General features: G+C 43.1%; 1 protein-coding gene across 4 annotated transcripts in view; it reads right to left on the bottom strand.

Moving 5' to 3' along the window:
* ITGA6 (integrin subunit alpha 6) overlaps window positions 1-21,534 on the bottom strand; it is a 49,673-nt gene that overhangs the window by 18,346 nt on the left and 9,793 nt on the right. For all 4 annotated transcript variants that reach the window (XM_065670371.1, XM_065670373.1, XM_065670369.1 and 1 more), the window contains 4 exons: window positions 6,837-6,964; window positions 5,666-5,745; window positions 3,611-3,866; window positions 2,228-2,359 (listed from right to left, as the gene is read on the bottom strand). In XM_065670371.1, coding sequence (XP_065526443.1) covers window positions 2,228-2,359; window positions 3,611-3,866; window positions 5,666-5,745; window positions 6,837-6,964 — 596 coding nt within the window. The remainder of the gene's footprint in view (window positions 1-2,227; window positions 2,360-3,610; window positions 3,867-5,665; window positions 5,746-6,836; window positions 6,965-21,534) is intronic.

Raw genomic sequence — 21,534 nt, forward strand, 5'->3', positions numbered from 1 at the left:
ATGTACTGGGAACTCTCCATTTCTATTTGGACTGGTGGATCCATTTTTACAAGTCTACACTCCTCCACACATAACATCTAAGTATTTCCTCCACAAAACATATTATTGCATTGCTCACTCGGATTTACTTTTCACAGACACCAAATACAAGATAATTTTTAACCATACCATCTTAGAACTTGAACACCAGCCTTACCACTTGAATATAGCACATATGGTTCACCTCTGGCAAAATTGTTCTAATCGCTAAGTACAAGTCAGTATTGTTCTGTTGCAAACATGCACAACGTACCACACAAGCACAGTATCTCACATGAAGGATGTACACAGTATTTGAGAATCAGCTTACACGGTAATGGTGAAATGGGCAATTTTGATGTAAGCAGCCCTAAAGGACACATTCAAATGATTTAGTTCTACATCTTCTTTATAGAATACTCTTTTTAATGTATCAAAACTGATAAAAGAGTTAAAAGAACACACTGCATATGCCAACATACTCAGTAAAAGCCAAAGTAGTAAGTGATGCGCACTGCAAGGAAGGAAGACACCAGCCAGCAGATAGAAATCTCCCTTCTGAAACACTTCACCACTACCATGAAAATTCTCAATTACAGCAGTTCACAATGAGGCAGTTTCAGAAGAATTCAGGGAGTCCCATCTGGGGGAGGGATGAGAGGTTTGGAGAAATGCATGACAAATCAATGTTTCTCTGAAGCCATGTTATTTTGCAAGCTCCTCTTCATCTGAATCCCAATGTTTACATGCTTTACTTGCAATGTATTTGAGATGAGGAGGGGATGGAGGAGAAAGGATCATGTCACAGGTCTGGAGATTATGTCTGACCAGATGCTGCCACTTCAGGTGGTCACAAACCTAAATAGCTATTCATCATTACATCCACTGAGTTGTCCACCTGTGTGCCGGGAGGCAGTGTTTTGTATACAAACTGATCTGGGTGAGTATCAGATACAGCTGTCAAAAACAGAAGACCTGTACACACAAGTGAAAGATTGAAGAGAAAAAAAAAGCAGTTAAGCAAAGCAGCTATCACTGCATTTATTTACTGTCTGAACAGAAGGAGCAGCAATGCCAGCGCACAGCAGGCTTGCCTGGAAGTGGGTTTGGTTGTGACACATCAAAGGCAGCATTTACATGTAGGAGATAAATACATTTGTTAGGAAACTACAAGAAGTCCGTATTGCTCTGTTCACAGCAAAGGACACCTCCACAGCACTCCTCACTGCACCAGTTCCTGTTTCACCAGCAGAGGCTGACAGTTTCTCTTTCTAACATAAGCTCTTATGAGTTTCATTTTTTACACCCAGTAATTACTGCTGATACTTAATGGAAGTTTATGTTCTGTGTATTCTAAGAGCTACATAGCTCTAAGCTGGCTCTTCTCCTGACTTGCTTCTGCTTTTTGGATGAGCGATGCCCTTCTACTGTTCGGTTTCCCCCTCACACAGAAATTCCATTTTCAAGTTGCCAAAACTGTTCTTGTTGCAAATGCCAAAAGCGGTGGGTCAGAACACCACGGAAACCTGCACCAGAACAGAAAGGTCCTTCACACTCGAGACCTTTCCAAAAACACAGTGCAGCCTTTTCTCTGCACCAAAGTACCTCACTGGTGTACAGTCACATCCACTGGCCTAAGGGCATATTTCTGCTTTCATGCATGCACGAAGTGCAAGAGGCTCATGTCCTGCAACACACACACACTTTAAATACAAACAGTACACTATACGGTGTTATAAAGACTTGTAAGCAGGCCACTGGATATTTAAAAACTCGAAGAATAAAAACATTGCACTCACTTACCAGGAGGGAGACACTGCTGTCTTGACACTTATACCCAGAAACGCGTATTTTTATTAACCTCTGATACCACATGGCAAAGACCTTGTGACTCAGGGCTACAGATCCATACACTGTACTTAACCATCAGAGCGGTTGTAATCCCTCCCTGAGAATCTGTAGGTCCTACCACAGCTCTTAAACCTCTCATTACATTAGCAGCTCTTCTAGGTACCTCAGCAGAATAACACCTTACACTTAAAACTGGCCCAGGAGCATAGAGGGAGATGTGAATTAGCCGAAACAGTTAACACACTACAGGGTCCGCGAATGAAGCATTTTCAGCTCCCATTTCATATCATCACACCAGGCTGGGATCGCAAATGAACACTTATGCCTAAAGAGATTCACCATATGGACTTAATCCTACCTAAGTAACTGTTAGCTGGAACAGGAACTAGATTCTTATCTTGGCGGCTCTCATCACCAACTTCGTAAGGCCCATCATCAAAGATACCCAGATCATAAAATGTCTGATTCTTTTGCTCTGCACGAACCACCCCTGGGGAGATGAAATGATAAAATAAAAGCAAATGAATGGTAAAGGAGAAAAATAACAGATAAATGGTTCCCAAATAACATTAATTACAATGAATGAGGTAGTGACGGCTGTTTAAATGGGACAAAATGCACTGGGTGACAAGTGTTTTCAAAAGGCAATGAATTTCTGTGGTCTATCAGTGTGCCACTCAGGCTACTCTCCAGAGAGGCCATGCAGTACCTGGAAAACATGGGACACTAAGGAAATTCTCAGCAAACATATGGCACCAACATGGTCAGGAACCACCCCCATCCCACAGTTCTTAACCTCATAAAGTCTCTCTTAAAAGGGAGGTAAATACACAGGAATTAAAGAAATAATTAAAAATGACTGTTCAGCCATGAGAATCACTGGTGGTGTATTCAGAAAACATTATTTATGGGGAAAAGAGCTATTGGCTGATAGAATACGTGCTCCTCTTTTATCAGGGGCATATTTAACATTTTGGCAAGCACAAACATGTTTTCCGTGATACATAAGAGTACTCCTATGACTGACAGTCTGTCATAGCACTGCTCTGCAATTGAAGCCACGCAGCATGTGAACTCAATATGCTGTTTCAGCTTGGTCAGGTTTTGTTGACAGATACGGGGGAAGATTAAGTTTTCACTAAAGTACACCTTGTGCCAGAGCTTAACTCAAAGATTTTGCACGGTTCACAGAGCAGGTGCAGGTGCACGAGGGAAAAATGTAATGGTTCAAGGATCAGATGTTCTAAAGAGGGAAATATTTACAGCTGCTGGTCTAATGAAGTGTGACGGGAAAAATCACTTTCGGAGCTGGCCATTTCGATGCTTCTCAATATAAACTAACAGAAAAACTATGGTTATTTTCCCCCTTCAGTTCTGGATTATCTCCTAGATGATAGAAAGTACTTGGCTCTTAATCAGACAGATTATCCAAGGATTTAGATATGAATACATGTAGTATGGCTCCATTCAGTTATCTTCCTGCAATCCTCCAGTATCTACTTTGGGAAGTCCTATTTTCTACAGACGTCACAAAGAACAAAATGGAGAATACTGCAGGATAAATATATTCAAAGGAATAGCAGCAGATACTTGTGATACAGAAGCATACACTTTGTGAAAACAGGATAAAATAATTAGATTCCTGTTATCCCCTCCCCTCACAAAAAAAAAGAAAACTGAGGGTGCAACCCTTGTGAGCAAGGAAATGGGAAGGACAGGCAGAAAGGAAGCCAGCTCGTACCTTTCCAATTGTAAGTGCCTGGGGCACCAAACACAATATAATGATAGTCTCTAGTAAAAGTAGCAGCAACACCTTGCTGGCAGGAACCAAACTTCTCATGGCCTCTTAAACGACCATCACAAAAACTCCATACTCCATTATCCATATCATCCTTAATAGTGAGATCCTGGCTCAGCACATAGCACCTTCCAATGATATCCCGGGTTTCCTGCACTGTGTTTACATACTGTCTCTTCTCATAGCGATGTGCACATGTCTGCAAGACAGAAGAAATAACAAGTGATGCTTTCTGTATGTTTGTATGTGAGTCATCAAAAGAAGGCTGGACTCCTTTAGCAATACTTCATGCTAGCAGTGCTGCAAGTCATCTTGTAGACACATCCATGTTGCAGTGCAGAGAGCTCACTGTTCCCGATGGGCAATGTATGGGAAAAGTTGGGCATCTATGGATACAAGCCAGAACAACCAGCTTCATGGATAAGTAAGGCCACATGGTTAAATCCCTCTTCTCTGTGGGACCTCAGAGGTTTAGCCCTAAAGCATTCCCTGATACCTAATACCTCTCCTTCAAGAAGTGAGGAGGGAACCACTATCTCTCATAAGGGAAGAAGTGTCCGTTTCCCCATAGCTGGCAGAGTTAAATGACGTACATGCTTGTGCAGAACATGAGAAGCTGGTTCAATTAACATCTACCTGAGACTACCTAGAACACACCCCTGCCAGGAAAGTGCCCTAAAGCAGAGGCTGAAAGCTCTTCCAATGAAAGGGAGGGAAGTTGTTCCTATTTCCTGTGTTGGCTGTTCCACTTACAGAATAACTGTCACTGGGACAGAGCAGCAGCACTGAGTACGACTTGTTCCTTAACCTTTTAGACTATTCACCTGGGAAGATAATACTAATCAAATATTTAACACAGAGGATGAATAGCCCTGGGTTAAGTGGTGTAAACCCCAAACCATTGTAAGAAGAGATGGAACAATCTAACTCCTTTGTCAGCCGTGTTTTTTCAGAACCAGATGCAGTAGGTGTGTGAAAAGCAGAAGCAAACCAGGTTTCTCAGCTGATGCACTTTTCTTCCATTTCCTATTAAGGCTTAAATATTAAGTAAGTGTCCTGGTGCTCCATTCTCGGAGCACTGCAGTACTGCCCTGCTGCACAGTGACCTTCAGGCTGCCCACACCTCATCTAGTAAGCCTATTTCCCACTTATCACTTCCAAAGGCGGCATTAGTTGATGATTAATTATTCAATGAGCAGGAGACTGTCTGCTCTCCTCTCTCTTTGGGTTCTGAAGCAGACTGAGGCAAGTTATTTCTGCCTCTATCATTAAAGGACTCCAGATTCACACCCTGAAGTGGTTTGCCTCCAGTTTGGGAAGCAAATATCTTGCAGATATTAACTTGCAAGAACATAATTAGATGAGGAAGAGGAAGCCTCACTGCACACCATGTCATGATGCAGCCAGTATCCTACAGCAGCAGGAGAGGTTTATTTAACTGAGAATGAGTTAAGAAAGTAACATTCTCTGGTAACTCCTGAAAGCTTTTTCTCTCTGTATTGTATAAAATCTCTCTGTAATGTCTAAAATAAAGACCAGTGAGTGGTCTTACTGCAGTGCAATGGACTTACTAATTCACAGGAGCAACTCGAGTTCCTGGTGAAAGTTAAACTGAGGCTGACAGGCAGATGACATCCTGCTACTTTTACAACCTCATCACACTATTTCTCCCTATTTCTGTAGCCAGTGGCATTTAAAAGAAACAAGGTACCTATCACAAAAATCAGACCACAAGTGGACACCCTGAAGATGCATTGCCCACCCTAGGCTGTTCCAAGGTTACAAAGAAAGGCTAACTCACACTTACAAAATAACTTAAAGCTTTTACAACCTCAAGCCTCTTACTGTGCTAGGGAGACACACAAGTCCTTCCTTAGAAGAAACTGCAGGAGTAAACATAGGGAAGCTGCCTTTCAGAAAGCTGTACAGGAAAACAGCCTATTCACAACATTTACTGAAGACTAAGAATGGTTTTTTAAGTTAGACCTTCGGACTTACCACCACATTTCCTCCCGGCCCCTGACTTTGAACAGTTACACCCATCCACTGGTCTTCTTTACTCTCCATCTTCGGATCAGCTGCAGAATGTCATAACACAGCGTGAGATATTAACAGCTAAATACTTTTATTTTCCTTTTTGTTTCTTGTAACAGTCCCTGTCGTGACAGGCCTTTCATACAGTACATGGGACAGCCTGCAGGTGGCAGTGTCCGTGCGTTTTATCACAGACAACATCCAGTTTTGTTAAACATTTATCATAGAGTCATAGAATAGTTAGGGCTGGAAAGGACCTCAAGATCATCTAGTTCCAACCCCCCTGCCATGGGCACGGACACCTCACACTAAACCATCCCACACAAGGCTTCATCCAGCCTGGCCTTGAACACCGCCAGGGATGGAGCACTCACAACCTCCCTGGGCTACCCATTCCAGTGCCTCACCACCCTAACAGGAAAGAATTTCCTCCTTAGATCCAATCTAAACTTCCCCTGTTTCAGTTTTAACCCGTTACCCCTTGTCCTGTCACTACAGTCCCTAATGAAGAGTCCCTCCCCAGCATCCCTATAGGCCCCCTTCAGGTACTGGAAGGCTGCTATGAGGTCCCCACGCAGCCTTCTCTTCTCCAGGCTGAACAGCCCCAACTTCCTCAGCCTGTCTTCATACGGGAGGTGCTCCAGTCCCCTGATCATCCTCGTGGCCCTCCTCTGGACTTGTTCCAGCAGTTCCATGTCCTTTTTATGTTGAGGACACCAGAACTGCACACAATACTCCAGGTGAGGTCTCACAAGAGCAGAGTAGAGGGGCAGGATCACCTCCTTCGACCTGCTGGTCACGCTCCTTTTGATGCAGCCCAGGATACGGTTGGCTTTCTGGGCTGCGAGCGCACACTGCCGGCTCATGTTCATTTTCTCATCGACCAGCACCCCCAAGTCCTTCTCCTTCTAGCATATCACTTCATGCCACATCAATTTATGAAAGAGAAAGAACATCCAAATCTACCCAGAATTAAGCACCTCATGCTACTATCTTAGCAATCAAGCTACAACTTATTCTGATCCAAAAAATCTTACGTATAAATCCATCAAAACAACTGATGCCTTTGGAAAGGACCACACCAGGTAAGAGGAATTAAACAACTGTTTCAATCTAAAAGTGCTGAAGAACTTACTCTCCTCATCAAATATGACACGAGTGCATCGTGCATTTGGAGATGTGATGTCACAGCTGTACAACCCTCCGGTTCTGTTGGCCTGTTGGGCTGGAAAGGCCTTTTCCCGAGGAGCTCCAACCAGCAATCTGCAGGGAAAGAGAAAGAACTTCAATGGATCTGCTAGAGGGAATATTCTTTTCACCAGGTTACCAGAGGTTTGACATGCAAACATGTGAAGATGGACCAAAAGCCACATCACAGCACAGTTCCTTAAACAAAAATAAGGAGGCCTGTAAAGCAGTAACAGTTGTGTGATGACTGGACCTGCAAAGCAGTGGCTGTGTTGTTACTGCTGCTGTTACTGTGACAGTGTTCACCGGGAGCAGTTGATAAAAACTGTATAAAAGTAGTTGTGTGAAAACCATCCTCCTGTCAGGTTGTCCGGTGGGGTCTTCTGCCTTTATAGTACCTGCTGGTAAGGGGGGAAAAGTATTGTTACCTAAATGACCACAGCCCCCAACACAGTGAATACAACTGCTTTCAGGCCATCTTCTAATTTTACACCAGTCCTGTGCCACTGTTTGGCTGAATTTACAGGCACTTTAGTATCATCATGCAAAGCAAGATCCCTCCCGGCCCAAGCAAGTGTTCACTGAACTGGCTCTGTACACACATGCACTCCCCCTCTTCACTCCTTTAGCCAGACACTCCATTTTGAAGCTGAAAATGTACTTCAACGAACACCTCATCAAGAACAGGCCGTTCCCACAAAGGACTTATTTCTCCTATAAAAAGGCCACTCTAACAAGCCCTCCTTAGACACTGTTTCTGGTAATCAAAGGGGAAGGTTCTCATTTTAAAAACTGAATAAAGCAGATTGTTTTCCTGCATCCCCAGGAGCATCATTCCCCAGGAGCATCATCACAACATCACCAGTAGACGTATTTACTTGAAAAATACGGGGTTTCAGCCAAAATAAAAAATCTTACATTGCCTATGTTTTTTTGAAGTGACACACACAAAGCACAGCTGCCCCTCAAGCAGATAACTGAAATGAATAACAACCAGCATGCAACAGTACGTGAAGAAACAAGAAACATCACACTCAGCTGAAAAAACAAGGATGAGAACAGGATGTGGATAGGTGCAACACAGCAGGCATGATGGATGGATGGATGGACCAGACTCCACGTGCTTCCTGTCCTTGGTACAAAACATCTGACAGAAGAGATGCCCAACATTACCCTGTCAAAGAGAGACAATCTGGGACTGTAGTTGGATCCACAAGGCTCAAAAATGAACTCTGACCCTCTTTAAGCTTCAGCCATAGCTCTGCTTGAGAGAAAAGCTTTTCTGCATGCTTCATAACACAGTGCTGTCCCTCAGACTGCTTTTCTTACTAAGCACATGACTCACTTTTATCCATATCCAACAGTTAAGACTGAATCAGTTATGATCAATGCATAATTTATTAAGAAAACGATGTTGTTCTTCAGTGTCAATAATAAGACACAAAATTCAGCTGATGTATTATGAGAAAACACTTCTTTTTATAAGCAGAAAGTTACATCAGCCAAGTGTGCACCACTTTCATCGAAATAAATGCTCCCACAATCCGTAATTTGCCCTTGTGAAGGTAAACCCCTGGATGCTGAAACCTTCGGGTAAAACACTCAGTTTTGCCTGGTACACACATAAAACCAGGGCACACCATGTGGGTGCGTTCTGGTTTAAAGCGTTCCTTTCTTTTCCCCCTACATACGCCTGGCATCATTTTCAGAGGTTTCTTCAGAAACGAAGCAGTCATCACAGGAGTTTGTAACCCAAACAACAGCCATGCTTTCAGAAAGGCCATTTAATAACTCCATTTCTAATTTCGGCAACAGTGCATCTAACTGTAATATCCTACAGTGACTCTTTCACAAAGCATCACTTTCTGAGCTAGTCCTGATGTGGGAATAGATACATTTTTTTCTCAGTTCTGTTATGCCCCAGGGAAAGACAGATGAGATTTGTGTGTATATATATATATACATTTTTTTTTTTTTTTTTACATTAACAACCATAAATTTAAGAAAGCAGAGGCACTGATTTCCCAACTTATAAAGATTTTTATTATTTCTACCTTTTCTGTCAAAGCTTGGTGGTAAAAATCATTTCTTGAATTTCACTTACAGAAATCGGATCAGATACCTTTGTTTCAACACTGTTAACACAACTAAGGCTTCTGGAATTGAAACACTTAATCTGGTTTAAATCCACCCATCTGCATACTACTGACAGCAGTGGTGCCAGATCAACTGAAATATGACCTTCTATAATATACCGCGATTTTGATGGCAATTCAGCCAGAGGGGACACCTACAGAAACATCAGGGCAGAAACAGTGCAGCCAACAGAAGACAGAGTGGAAAGAAGGGCCACCTGCCATAAGATGCCCCAAACGTTCTATGGCACCTCAAACAGGCACCTAGTGAGATCAATAAATGAAAAATGCTTCTTTAAAGAGGCTTCTTTCAAGAAGTGTCAATCCAACATGACCTCAAAGGAAACAGGCATCCTTACATCCCTCCCAGTGCTCATGCCCCCTGACCATATCTTGCATAAGTTATTTTCTACTGTAAATGAAGTATTTCAAAGCAGATTTGGTTTAAACCCTCCAGACTTCAAAGACTTGTGTCAGGTTGGATGAAGCCTTGGGTGCGATGGTTTAGTGTGAGGTGTCCCTGCCCATGGCAGGGGGGTTGGAACTGGATGATCTTAAGCTCCTTTCCAACCCAAACTATTCTATGATTCTATGACCCATTAAAAAGTGGCGTAACTCCTCTGTACTTTTTCACTACTTGCCTGCCCTACAGACCACAGCAGAGAAGATTAAAGTTTTGCTTCCAGGTTCTGCAAGGCAAGTTAAAGACGATGAGGATTATAAATGTTTATGAGGATCATCAACATTACTAGAGACTTAAGCCTGTGCCTCTAGTCTCTGGCTGAATAAATTAAGCGAAACATGCTATGCGTGTCAAGCACATTGTGACTTGTGACCAACAGAGCTGCTGCTCTCACTACCCACTGTTCAAGAAGTACGTCTGAAAAAAATCAGAATTCTATTATAGAAGCCGAATTACTTCATTTAAAATGAAAGTGTGCACCTAACTAAGGAAGTATGACACAGACCATGCACCAGGGTGAATTTCAGCATGACTGCCGCAGTCCGAATGAATCAGCCTGTACACTGAGCTGTGCGACGTGCTCAACAGAGTCCTTCCATACTGAGGACACATTCCAGTCATTACTGTACAGCTACTTACTTGGCTGCATTTTAATAGAAGAATTTCAATCAAGTTGGAGCTCATTATGCCAAAAGCGGGTCAGGTTTTTCTGCATGTTCCACTTTAGCTTTCACAGTGGCAAGCAAAACCTCGTTCTGCAAAAGGAAGGAGGTCGGGGGGTGGGGAGGAGAAGGAGATGCTCCCCTGGCTATCGCTATCTCCTTGTATCGGCAGATGAAACACTGACATAAAACCTAAGAACTTCCTCTGCAAACAACAACTGACAAAAGCAAATTGTTCATTTCGCTCCACCCATGATCACAGCATGACTCATTTTATTCACTAGGCCTTCTTCCTGAAGGTGTGCAAGGGCTACAGCCACTACTGTCAATGCAGGTCTGAATGCCCAAGTCAGGCTCCAGAATCTATATTTAGATACCAAAATAAGGCCCCAGTGTCAAGACTGCAGAGTCAGAGATTAAATCCCAGAGACTCCAACATATGGACATTTTACTGACCTTCTATCCCATGGCAGGTTTGCCTTATTACTGTGCAGAAAAACAGAAGCTCAGCCATACAGCATAGAATCATAGAATAGTTAGGGTTGGAAAGGACCTCTAGTTCCGACCCCCCTGCCGTGGGCAGGGACACCTCACACTAAACCATCCCACACAAGGCTTCATCCAACCTGGCCTTGAGCACTGCCAGGGATGGAGCACTCACAACCTCCCTGGGCAACCCATTCCAGTGCCTCACCACCCTAACAGGAAAGAATTTCCTCCTTATATCCAATCTAAACTTCCCCTGTTTAAGTTTTAACCCATTACCCCTTGTCCTGTCACTACAGTCCCTGATGAAGAGGCCCTCCCCAGCATCCCTATAGGCCCCCTTCAGGTACTGGAAGCCTGCTATGAGGTCTCCACGCAGCCTTCTCTTCTCCAGGCTGAACAGCCACAACTTCCTCAGCCTGTCTTCATACGGGAGGAGCTCCAGTCCCCTGATCATCCTCGTGGCCCTCCTCTGGACTTGTAATACAACATACAGAACACAAACATGCCTGAGCATCTGTTCCTGATGGAGCCTTAGCTATTCACGATACATGATGATTTAGTATCAAATGTTTCACATGAGCTAAATGTGAGACAAAAAAATATTGCTGTTCCTCATGTACAAACCAGATGTTTTGTGCTACTTGAATCCTGATTTCCCCATTCATCTTGCTTAAATATGTACTATAAATTGACAAGGTTTTCTCTGAACCAATCAGCCTGCACAGGTGTTACATTGACTTCTGTTAATAGTGCATTATGTTACATTTCTGTAGATTACAAGAAGTGTTTATCAAGTTATAATGTTGGAAAAAACCCATCAGAATTCTCTCATAGCCTGGCACAAAACCCCAATGCTCTTTGGCTCCAGTTATATCCCATAACTGAAACATGCGCCTTCCAATTTCAAACTACAATTCCAATTTCAAACAAATGCATCAGTCCTGTTGGTCTGTTGGTTAAGAGTTAGATAAATTATTGCTTTCTCTTAACTATTTCTTGGAGATACATGATAATGACTGATGTCCCACTGACAATTATAAGCATCTGTTGGCTTCCAGGGACAGATTTACTCCCTTACAACCCCAGATTCATGGCCAAACCTGAGATAATCCTATAGGATCAGAGCTCCAGGATTGCCATGTATTGACAATTTAACTAAATGACCACAGTGAGACGCAATTTTGGCTCAGGTGGACAGTGCCTGCATTGCACAGATGCAGGTGATCCCAGCTACACCACTGCGGTATTACACCACCCCCGACCAAAACAGCTGAGACAACAAAAACTCCATTTCATCAGTTATGATGAACACCACTCAAGCCCCAGAAAAGGCATTAAGACGTCTTACTGACTTCATCTAGAGCTGGACCAGCCCTGTGGATAACTGCATGCAGAAAACACTCTATAAACCCACACATTTCCAAGAAGTGGAAGGAGGTGGGAACTCACTGCCCAGTCAGGCAGGAATCAGGCCTCAGTTTGTTGACTGCTGTTGACCAGTATTCAGTAAGACCAGGTGGGTGAACATCAAGAAGGCTCTAAGTTAATATAATCAAAAGTAGCCCTAAAGAGTTACTGAAATCCAAAGCAAAATACAACAGAAATGGCTTCCCGTTTTTTGCAGAATATTAAGCAGGGGGGTGCAGGTTTTAAAACCCTCCCTGCTTTCCATGGTAATTCTTGAGAAGTTCAGTAGGTGGCTGTGCCTCCTTCTCAGCTAATGGAAACAACAGGGAGCTCACAGCTATCTGAACTCCCTCCAACACCGCTCACGAAACTACCCTGGTTGCTTCCAAGAGGAATGTTGCAGTTAAGATGGGAAAACCATATCAAAAGAAACCCAGAAAGCCTCCAAGCTCCTGGAAGTATTCCCCCACTCTGCAGTGAAATTCTTTTTCTCGCTTCCATCCTGGAACTGTCTACAGCAACACAGGATTTTCACAACATACTTCAGAGAAGAAAACAGCAGCAGCCGTTCATTACAGTTCCATTTTGGAATAAACACTTACTCAAGAGAAACCAAGTCAGAGGAGGGAGAGGACCTTCAACATTTTCTGAAAGCAAATCCTGTTCATCAAAGTAAGAGGCTTCCATTGAGTAAATTACATTCCGATTTAAACAAGTGCAAAAAATACCACAGTCTGCACTGAGCTCATGCCATCTCCCAAAGCTTCCTTCATTCCTTAAATTCTTTCCTTTTCCATGGTATCTTTTACCCCAAACAAGGCACATCTTTGCCATCCTTTAACAGCAACACACCAACAGTGCCAGCTCTGAGCTTTAACAGACTGGAGTAGAAATCACTGGAAGTGTTTCCTGGGTAACAAACCATTAGCCATTTCCATGTACAGGCAGAACAAAACAGTCAGTGGTGTAAGTAATTCCCGATTTTGCAACCTTCATTGAGCACAAGTGTCCAGTTTAAAGCTGCTGTTCTCAGATAACAGTGCTGCCACTGCAGACTTGGCACTTCACTGTGTTTTCAGACAGACTATACACACCAGGGAGTGTGAAAATCTGGAAAGTGATGAAGCTAAGTGCTATGAAACATCTTTCTGACTAGACAGATAAACCGCTGCATCCTTTTCCTCTCACACTCCCGGTACTGGCTTGCAAAGAGTTTCACTGGATTGAACAAAATGAAGAAATTAGAGTAACTACCACTGGTGCACATTTAGAATAAGTTTTACTACTAAATCACCAGGCACAGTCACTGGTTGACTATCAAATGTTTACAGCAAGCAGGCAGAGAGCCCTGATCTCAGCATGGACATCTAGAGCCCTCCTCGGAGCTCTAATTTCAGTCCTCTGCACTGGTTTGGTCTCAACAGGTTTTAAACCTGATGAGCAGGGAAGATGGGAGCATCTTTACCCCCACAATACTTGAACATAGCTAAGCTGGTCAATGGGACAGTCATTGTGTTTGAATACTGGTGGCACCACCTCTGCTTTGTGCCCAAATCTGGCTTCTTAAACAGAAACAAGTCACAGGACAGGAGCACCACGGACTAATGAGCAAAGAAAGGCTGTCCCTCCACGCACTTGAGCTGCTGTCGGGAACTGGAGCTGGACCACAGGACTCTGCTTCTCCAAAACAACCCTCTCCCAGCCAAATCCAGCTGGTAACTGTGTCAGAAGGGAACTTGTTTGTGATGCTTTCTACAGAGATGCCCATCACTACCAGCCTGTTGTTAGCAGCTATTTTGAGTGACTGATGATTCTCCTAATCTGCTACTCCGCAGTTGTATTTTCCAACTACCAGTGCAAAGCCATGGCCAAGTACACCATTAATCTCTGTCGCCTAAAGGCTTGGCAGTTGAAGGACAGATTTTATCTTATTCATTCAGCCTTTTTGGGAAGTGGATTATGAGAGAGGCTGGGAAAAAAAAAAAAGCCAAAAGCAGCACAAGCAGTAGGGCAAGCTACTACAAAGTAAAACTGGAATGACAGATACCTGTTGTTCTAGAAAGGCCACGTACTGACTTTGAGAAAGTCACATGTAAAAACAAACCCTTTCCCATCACAGTCTAGAGCCCAGCCTGTACGGATTTGAAATAGGTTTTGCAGATCTCATTTTCATTGGTACAAAGCATTTTTCCTACAAGAAACAGTACAGTCTGCTCCAAACTCATGTTTCAGAATGAAGTTTTCCATTTCAGGCACCACTCTCTGGCTTTAACCATGAGATTCTTCACTCATTTTTCACACTGCCAAATAGCAAGTGAAACCTGTATAACATCTATCATTTTAATTTGTGCCTTCCAAGCTATACGCTGCTCGCTTCGGACGTAAAAGAAAGACCCGAGCATGAAGAAATAACGTTAAAAGGATTTTCAGTCACATTTTCTACCACAGCAACGCCTGTTACTGCATGAAATCCTTTCAGGATTTAACACGGGGCTTAACTGGAGAAGTGACAAATGCACCATTTCAAGAAACAAACTTGGGAGCTGAGGCCCTTGCACTTCCAGCCCAGCCCCTGCCCACAGCACCTTGTCTGCACTGGGCTCACTGAAACCACATGAGTCCCACCAGTCATTTAGGCACAACCCAGCTACTCTCCGCTGAAGGTTAAAGCGCAGGTCCCAGCAGCAGCAGGACAAGTGAGGCAGGGTGGCTGCAACAAAGCAGGGGTGACCCAACAGTCTCAGCTGCCTGCAAGCACAGAAAGAGTGAATTGCCCATCCCCACTGCTGTGAGTTAGTGCTGTGACTGGTGTTCTGTGGACATGCTCACTCTAAGGCTCAAGTAAGCAAGTGCATGACAGAAGTCAGGAATAGGAGTCAGTCTCCTGCACCTGGGCTGCTGGCCATTCACGCCATAGAAAACCTCTGAATTCAAATTTAAGCTTCTTCACATCTGCAGGGCTTGTCTTTGTACCCCACTACACATGCCGTCTCCATCTGATGTTCATGAAAAACAGAAGGAGTATCACCTCCCTACTAGGTACATGCTTTAGAGAACAAACAGAAGTAATCAAAATACGGGAACAGTTGCTCAGACTTCCCCCTCCCACCCACCCCACCCCCCCCCCCCAAAATGCAGCAATCTGGAAGCACAGTGCTCCCAGTCAGTATTTGAAGGCACTACTTGTTAGAAAGGTAACAACCCTAACAGGCATATATACTGTTCATCAACATGCCAAAAGCCATTTTAGAAAAACTTACAGCAGTTTTAATTCAGCACAAAACATATTTGCGCTGAAATGTCATTCCTCTCTTTCCTTCACTGAATGAAGAACATCAGTTTCATTTATGACCATAATTAAACCATTAAAAGGCATGAAAAAGGTATAGTAAGAGGGACAGGCATTTCACAGTAGAATCAATGGGCAATACCATATGCTACAGCAACTAATCCCACAGCCCTGCAGTATTCAAAGAGCGACTGCTCCCCAAACTAACCCAAGCCATTGTTTCTTCACCCATATATCAAATTTATGAGACTCTTGCTCCTTTTCTAGACTTAACACATTCTCTCTCCGAATTGTAGGGGGAGAAACTAGACAGGAAGAAACCTCCCACATTAAGAAATGGTAAACTGCGACTTCAGCGGACTCACCATCTGAACAAGAGAAGTTCATCACATTCAGCTGAGACTGAATGTACCAGTCAGAGCCCCATTGGGAAGCTCACCCACACCACACCAACACCGGCACTCCAAGATAAACTATGCACTCCCAGCTGCCAGCATAAGCCCATGGCACCACAGAGAGGCACCCTGCGGGAGCAGGCTAAAGAACTCCACGTGTAGGAAAGGTATGGACCTTCTTGATACCTAATCCCTAGTGAATGTTTCAGAGAACATGTACACGAACAGCCAGCAAACACACACCTCGACAGCCGAGTCACTTGCACAGTCCAGATCGTTCTTTTAGTCTGAAAACCGTGTCCTGGTTTTGGCTGGGATAGTTTTTTTTATTTCTTGGTAGCTGATGCAGTGCTGTTCTGCATTTAGTCTGAGAAAAACGTTGATAACACACTGATGTTTTAGTTGTTGCTAAGTAGCGCTTATCAAAAGTCAAGGAGTTTCCCACTTCCCATGTTCTGCCAGTGAGGAGAGGCACAAGAAGCTGGGAGGGAGCAGACACAGGACACCTAACCTGAACTAGCCAAAGGGATATTCAATACCACAGCATGTCATGCACAGTATGTCCTTTCCATTACAATTATTACTATTGTTGTGAATATTATATTTTACTCTCCCCCCCCACCAATGACTAAAAACTGTTCATATCTCAACCCATGGATTTTCCCTTTCTCCAATCTCCCCATCCCACTCAGGCAGGGTGGGGGTGAGCAAGCATGGTACTTAGCCGCCAACCATGGCTGAACCACGACAAACCATATAGCCCTGCTTAAACACCAGGATTCACAGTCTGAGTAAACGTTTCCTTGAGCCATGAACTTAATGGCAAAAGCAGATGTGTTACTGTGTATACTTACTAACACATAGCCCCTCACTCCTTCAAAGTAACTGAAAACACATTCAAATCACTTGAAAAAACATCCCTCCAATGAGGTATTTTAGTAGGAGAACCAAGTCATACAAATGCCCATGCAGCTGGGACGTTTCAGGAGCCTTTATGTTTCACGCAGCTACTGAACCAGTGATGAAACAGACCAACAGAAATAAAGCATATATTCACAATAAACATCTCCATACACACACTCGTGGAAGAAGCAGCACTTGTATTTTTCTATGGAGTAGGAATACACAAACTGAGAATTTCAACCCGTTTGCAAAACCTAACAACAACATTTTTCTGTTTGGAAAATAACTTCTACTTGAGACTATGCCAAGAAACCCACTGCATTCTCTTCCACTATACACTGCTCCCCCTCCACATGCACACATGCTTCACACGTCATTTTTTTCCATCTTTCACCACTCCCAACATTCTCACTTGAGCAGAACATGGAATTATTTGTTTCCAAGTATTTTTAACACCCTCCGTTCCTGTAGGCTGAAAGCCGTGCGAACAGTATTGCAGCTATTACTAGGGCTGGATTTAATCTGGTAACTGAAGTATTCTTCCACTACATGCATGAATACAGCTTGACTGGGAGCACAGAAGAAACCTACCTCTTCAGCAGTGTTCTGAGGGCCACCCTATGTAATTACCGAACACTGATGTACCAGAAAGGTGAGTTGAGTGGATGAAAAGCTTACAGAGATTGTGCTGGATTTGTAGCAGCAGCTACAGGGGTTGGCTATACAACAAGAAAAAAAATATGCCAGATTGATTTTAGCATCTTTGGCCAAGAAAACAATGTGACTTTTCACCTAAGGTTTGTTTCACACTGAACAAAGATGGATAATTAACTATGAGCTCTGATCTCTCTTCAGAGGCTCAGCTACACATCACTCCGGTCTAAGAGCCACCAGATTTAACCACTATGCAGCTTTGTCAGCATCTATGACAAAGCGCAAGGATAACCAACCTTTTGTCATTCCCGTGCAAGGGTAATGTGAAAAGAGCTATGAGAAAAGAAGGACGCAGAAAATTCACCTGCACACAACAATAATGTTCCTGCCATCAGCAACAGCTGGTTGCCACTTTTGAGCACTTCCAGGGTAAACATGAATTTCCCTCAGACCTTTGACCCGCACATGTGCTGCTGAGCAAACAACCTCGGGCACTACAGGGGTGAGTTGCTCTCAGCATATCTGCAATCCTGGTTTCCTTTGGTTTTTAAGGATACATTTTATAGACCTGCTTTTGATGGAGTTTTAAAAATGGAGCTGAAACAGGCAGGAGCTAAGTCCATTTAGCTTCACTTGAAAAAATTGCTGTCATCTTCCCTAGAAAGGAAACACCACTCTGGCTCTATAAGGTCTGCCATTCCTCCTTTCAGCTCCTTGAAAGTGGGAAACAAACACAAAGAATACAGCTGAAAAGTTACTAGAAGCTTGCTAGCTGACAGAGAAACTCGGCGCAGGATGCATACACGTACCTGGAAGGGTACTTTTTTACGCTGTAAACAGCATCTAGACAGGGAGCATCCCATGAACCCCTCTTGCTTTTGTTCTTGATAGTGTAGACCTTCAAACACAGTCAAAACATCCTCACATAAATTAGTACTCAATGTTTTCCAGACCATTCTATATAGTTCTTTCTTCAGGTATTTGTGTGCCTCTTACTGTACCTACCCTTGCTGAATACCACTATGAGGTGTTAATTTTCCAGCTAATGTTTCACAGTAGAGACCATCTGCCCATTCAATAGTAGAGATTTTTGCTTGGTTTTAAATACCCACTTGCCCAACAGCCTGATCTCTGTCTTGTCCATTCTGCAGAATATGTCCCCAAAATGTGGCCATTTTTCCAATCCTGGCTAAACAATTTATCCAGCCCCAGGCTGGCTTTGAAGCATTTAAACTACAACTGATTTTAAACAGCATTTCCTCTGAAATGAATTAGGTATCTCCTGTGACAACTTAACAGATTGCATGCCTTACAAAACTGACAGCTGCTCTGGCACACACGGAAAGGGTTTTGGGTAGACTTTATCAGAGGCAAAAACAGCCCATGCTGACTATTGAACAGTTTACTGCTGTAACATGCCAGGCAATCCAGTATACTAATTGGGGAAATGTTCTGGTTTATTTTGTGGAGAATCCAGACAGCAACAAATTAGATCAGTAAACCATTCTTCCCTGCTTGATATCCTTTAAAGAAAAACATTTACGAGAAGCCAACCCACCTGTCCTGCTTCTGGGTTTTTCTTTGTTATTTACAAATTAACATTAGCAGCATTAGTAACATATATTACACAGAAAATTGCACTCATCTTAGCAAGCACCGTAATAGTGATTTGCGCTCCTTTTCTTTCCTGTTTTACAGTTAAAGAGCTAGCATCGCTATACGTGATCTTGAGATTTCCGTATGAGCCTACACAACTGCAAAGTATTTATTAGAGGGCAGTCAAAAGACTTCTCAGAAACGTAAATAAAAATGTTTAATTAAATAAAAACACTTAATTTGACAGTCCTATTATGAAGATTTACGTCTTGAACAGTTACTGATAGGATTGATCAAACAGTCCAGCCACAGACTGACAGGGTTAGCCAGCATTTCTGAAGAAGATACAACACAGACTATTTCCTGCCTCTGTAAAAGCCATTTTTCTACTAGACTGCAACAATAAAAAGAAGGGAGGGGTTAATTAGGACTCTCCACATGGAGACAAGGCAGTACATGAAACTCCACATCTGGATGAAGACAGATTCATATTTGATGGTGGCACTGCCTTAGGGTTTATTCTTAAAGTATATGTCATCTTAAAGAGCCTTATTCATCATCAAGGTAATCAGTACAAGAGTGAAACTGATACAGAAATTGTAGCACATCTTCCAATAATAACTCTGACACAGCTGTGCCTCCATGACCAACACTGCCAACATATCTCACCTCTGTGCACAGCTGCCTAAAAGCTCTGCTGCTCTCAAGACCTCAGAAAATGCGGAAAATTAGAACAGAAACCAAAAGAAAATTATGCCCTCAAATAGAAGTGCTAAATTTTAAGATCCCAGCTCATAGATAATGTAATGATACAGTGCTTGCTTTAATGTCCCTGTTGCTCTGTCCCTCTGTTCCAAATCTTGCTGCTTTGGAACAAAGCAGCACACACAAAGCAGGCCTTGAGTTGTGCATACTTCATACTTCAGATGATTGAACTGTTCATGCTACACCCCTGCATTTTGATCAATATTCTCTCTGACTCACTCACTTTCTACCCTTCTGTAGCTGATGTGGTCGCATTTCAAGTCTGAACAGCACCGTAAATTTGCTTGTGTCAGTCAGTCCATAAGATCATAGAATCATAGAACAATTAGGGTTGGAAAGGACCTCAAGATCATCTAGTTCCAACCCCCCTGCCATGGGCAGGGACACCTCACACTAAACCATCCCACCCAAGGCTTCATCCAACCTGGCCTTGAACACTGCCAGGGATGGAGCTGCAAGCAGCTGTCTGCGAGCTGAGGCTTTCAGGATGCCAGTGCCACAGAGAGCCTTGCTCACTCAGCTCCAGCCCACACAGCTGAGAACTGAGGCAGAATACATAGACAGCAAACACTCTGCAGTCTGCACTCCACGCACCTCACATTGCATCAAAGGTACTACATAAAGAAATGCTTCTCCAGCTCACTCCCACCTCAGGTTCTGTACGTAATGGTCTATGCTCTTCAAACACAATTTAGGCCATCCAACTTACAAATGTAGCTCTCAAACTGAAATATATGTCAGAGTAGGATGGTATAGGATGACTTCTCCCCCCCAGTATTTAGAGCAAACCCTGTTAATGACTGCAAGTGCTTTTCACAATGGAGTACACAATGGATAGTTTCATTGAAGGCTTTACATCAGACATGCACACAGACACATCTACTTTACCCATCTGTTTGTGTCTACATCAGCTTGGTTTGAAAAGCAAGAGAATAGTTGCTGGTCTTTCCACACATGATTTCTGCCCAGTCTTCGGGCATCATTAAGCAGAACTGTCAGGACCCACAGCCCCTGCTAAAAAACACAACTTGTCAAGAGGAATGCTTTTCCTTTGTCCTTAACTCATATTTGTGCAGTACATTAGTTTTCATTCACTTTAGTAAGACAAAAAGCCTTTCTCCTTCCTGAGATCAAGGTCTGTTCTCTGCACTGTGCTACTTTGTTCCGGTTGCACTTTTTTAACCCTACTAGTCTTAGAGGATGCAAGATTTAGTTTCTCCCTTTCCAAGATATTTCTAATACTTTGGCCACAGTAGAGCTCACTGGCCTAGCATATGCTGTGTTCATCAGGGTTGATTTATATCCTAATATGATGTAATAGGAACTACCTGGTATAAATTCTATCCTTTTAGAAAGGGGTGACTACAAAAGACTTGAACTAGAGAAACTCGAAGCAATTTTGGTTAACTGAGCTATCACTTAACATTCTAATGCTCTTTGAACAGCCTGGCAGGTCTGCATTTTACACAGAGTAGCAGTTTACAGAACACCCTTGTCTTTCCAAATGCACAGCCTGAAGAGGAATTTGTGCCTCCACAAATTCCCATTCACATCTAATGAGACATTTAAAAATAAGAAAGAAAGCCTAAGCCAAAATGCTTCTAAAGCTGTCATCGTCTCCACCTGTAAATATTGTGCTCTAGTAACCCCACCAAAGACATGGTACCTCTTACATTAGAAACTGATACATCAATCAGGCTCAGCATAAGTAAAAATAAAAAGCTACGAAACCAAGGAGTTGTATCAGGTACAAGCATCTTCCAGTAAGAGCAGAACAATTTTATGAGCTGTAATTGAAGCTGACAGCCTAGGCTGTTACTCAAAGCTGTAGCCTGCACATCAGGCTATTTACCACCACTGCAGACAGAAGGCATACGATACAGTCCT

The sequence above is a fragment of the Lathamus discolor genome, chromosome 3 (genome assembly GCF_037157495.1).
Source record: "Lathamus discolor isolate bLatDis1 chromosome 3, bLatDis1.hap1, whole genome shotgun sequence".
In the NCBI taxonomy this organism is placed as follows: Eukaryota; Metazoa; Chordata; class Aves; order Psittaciformes; family Psittacidae; genus Lathamus; species Lathamus discolor.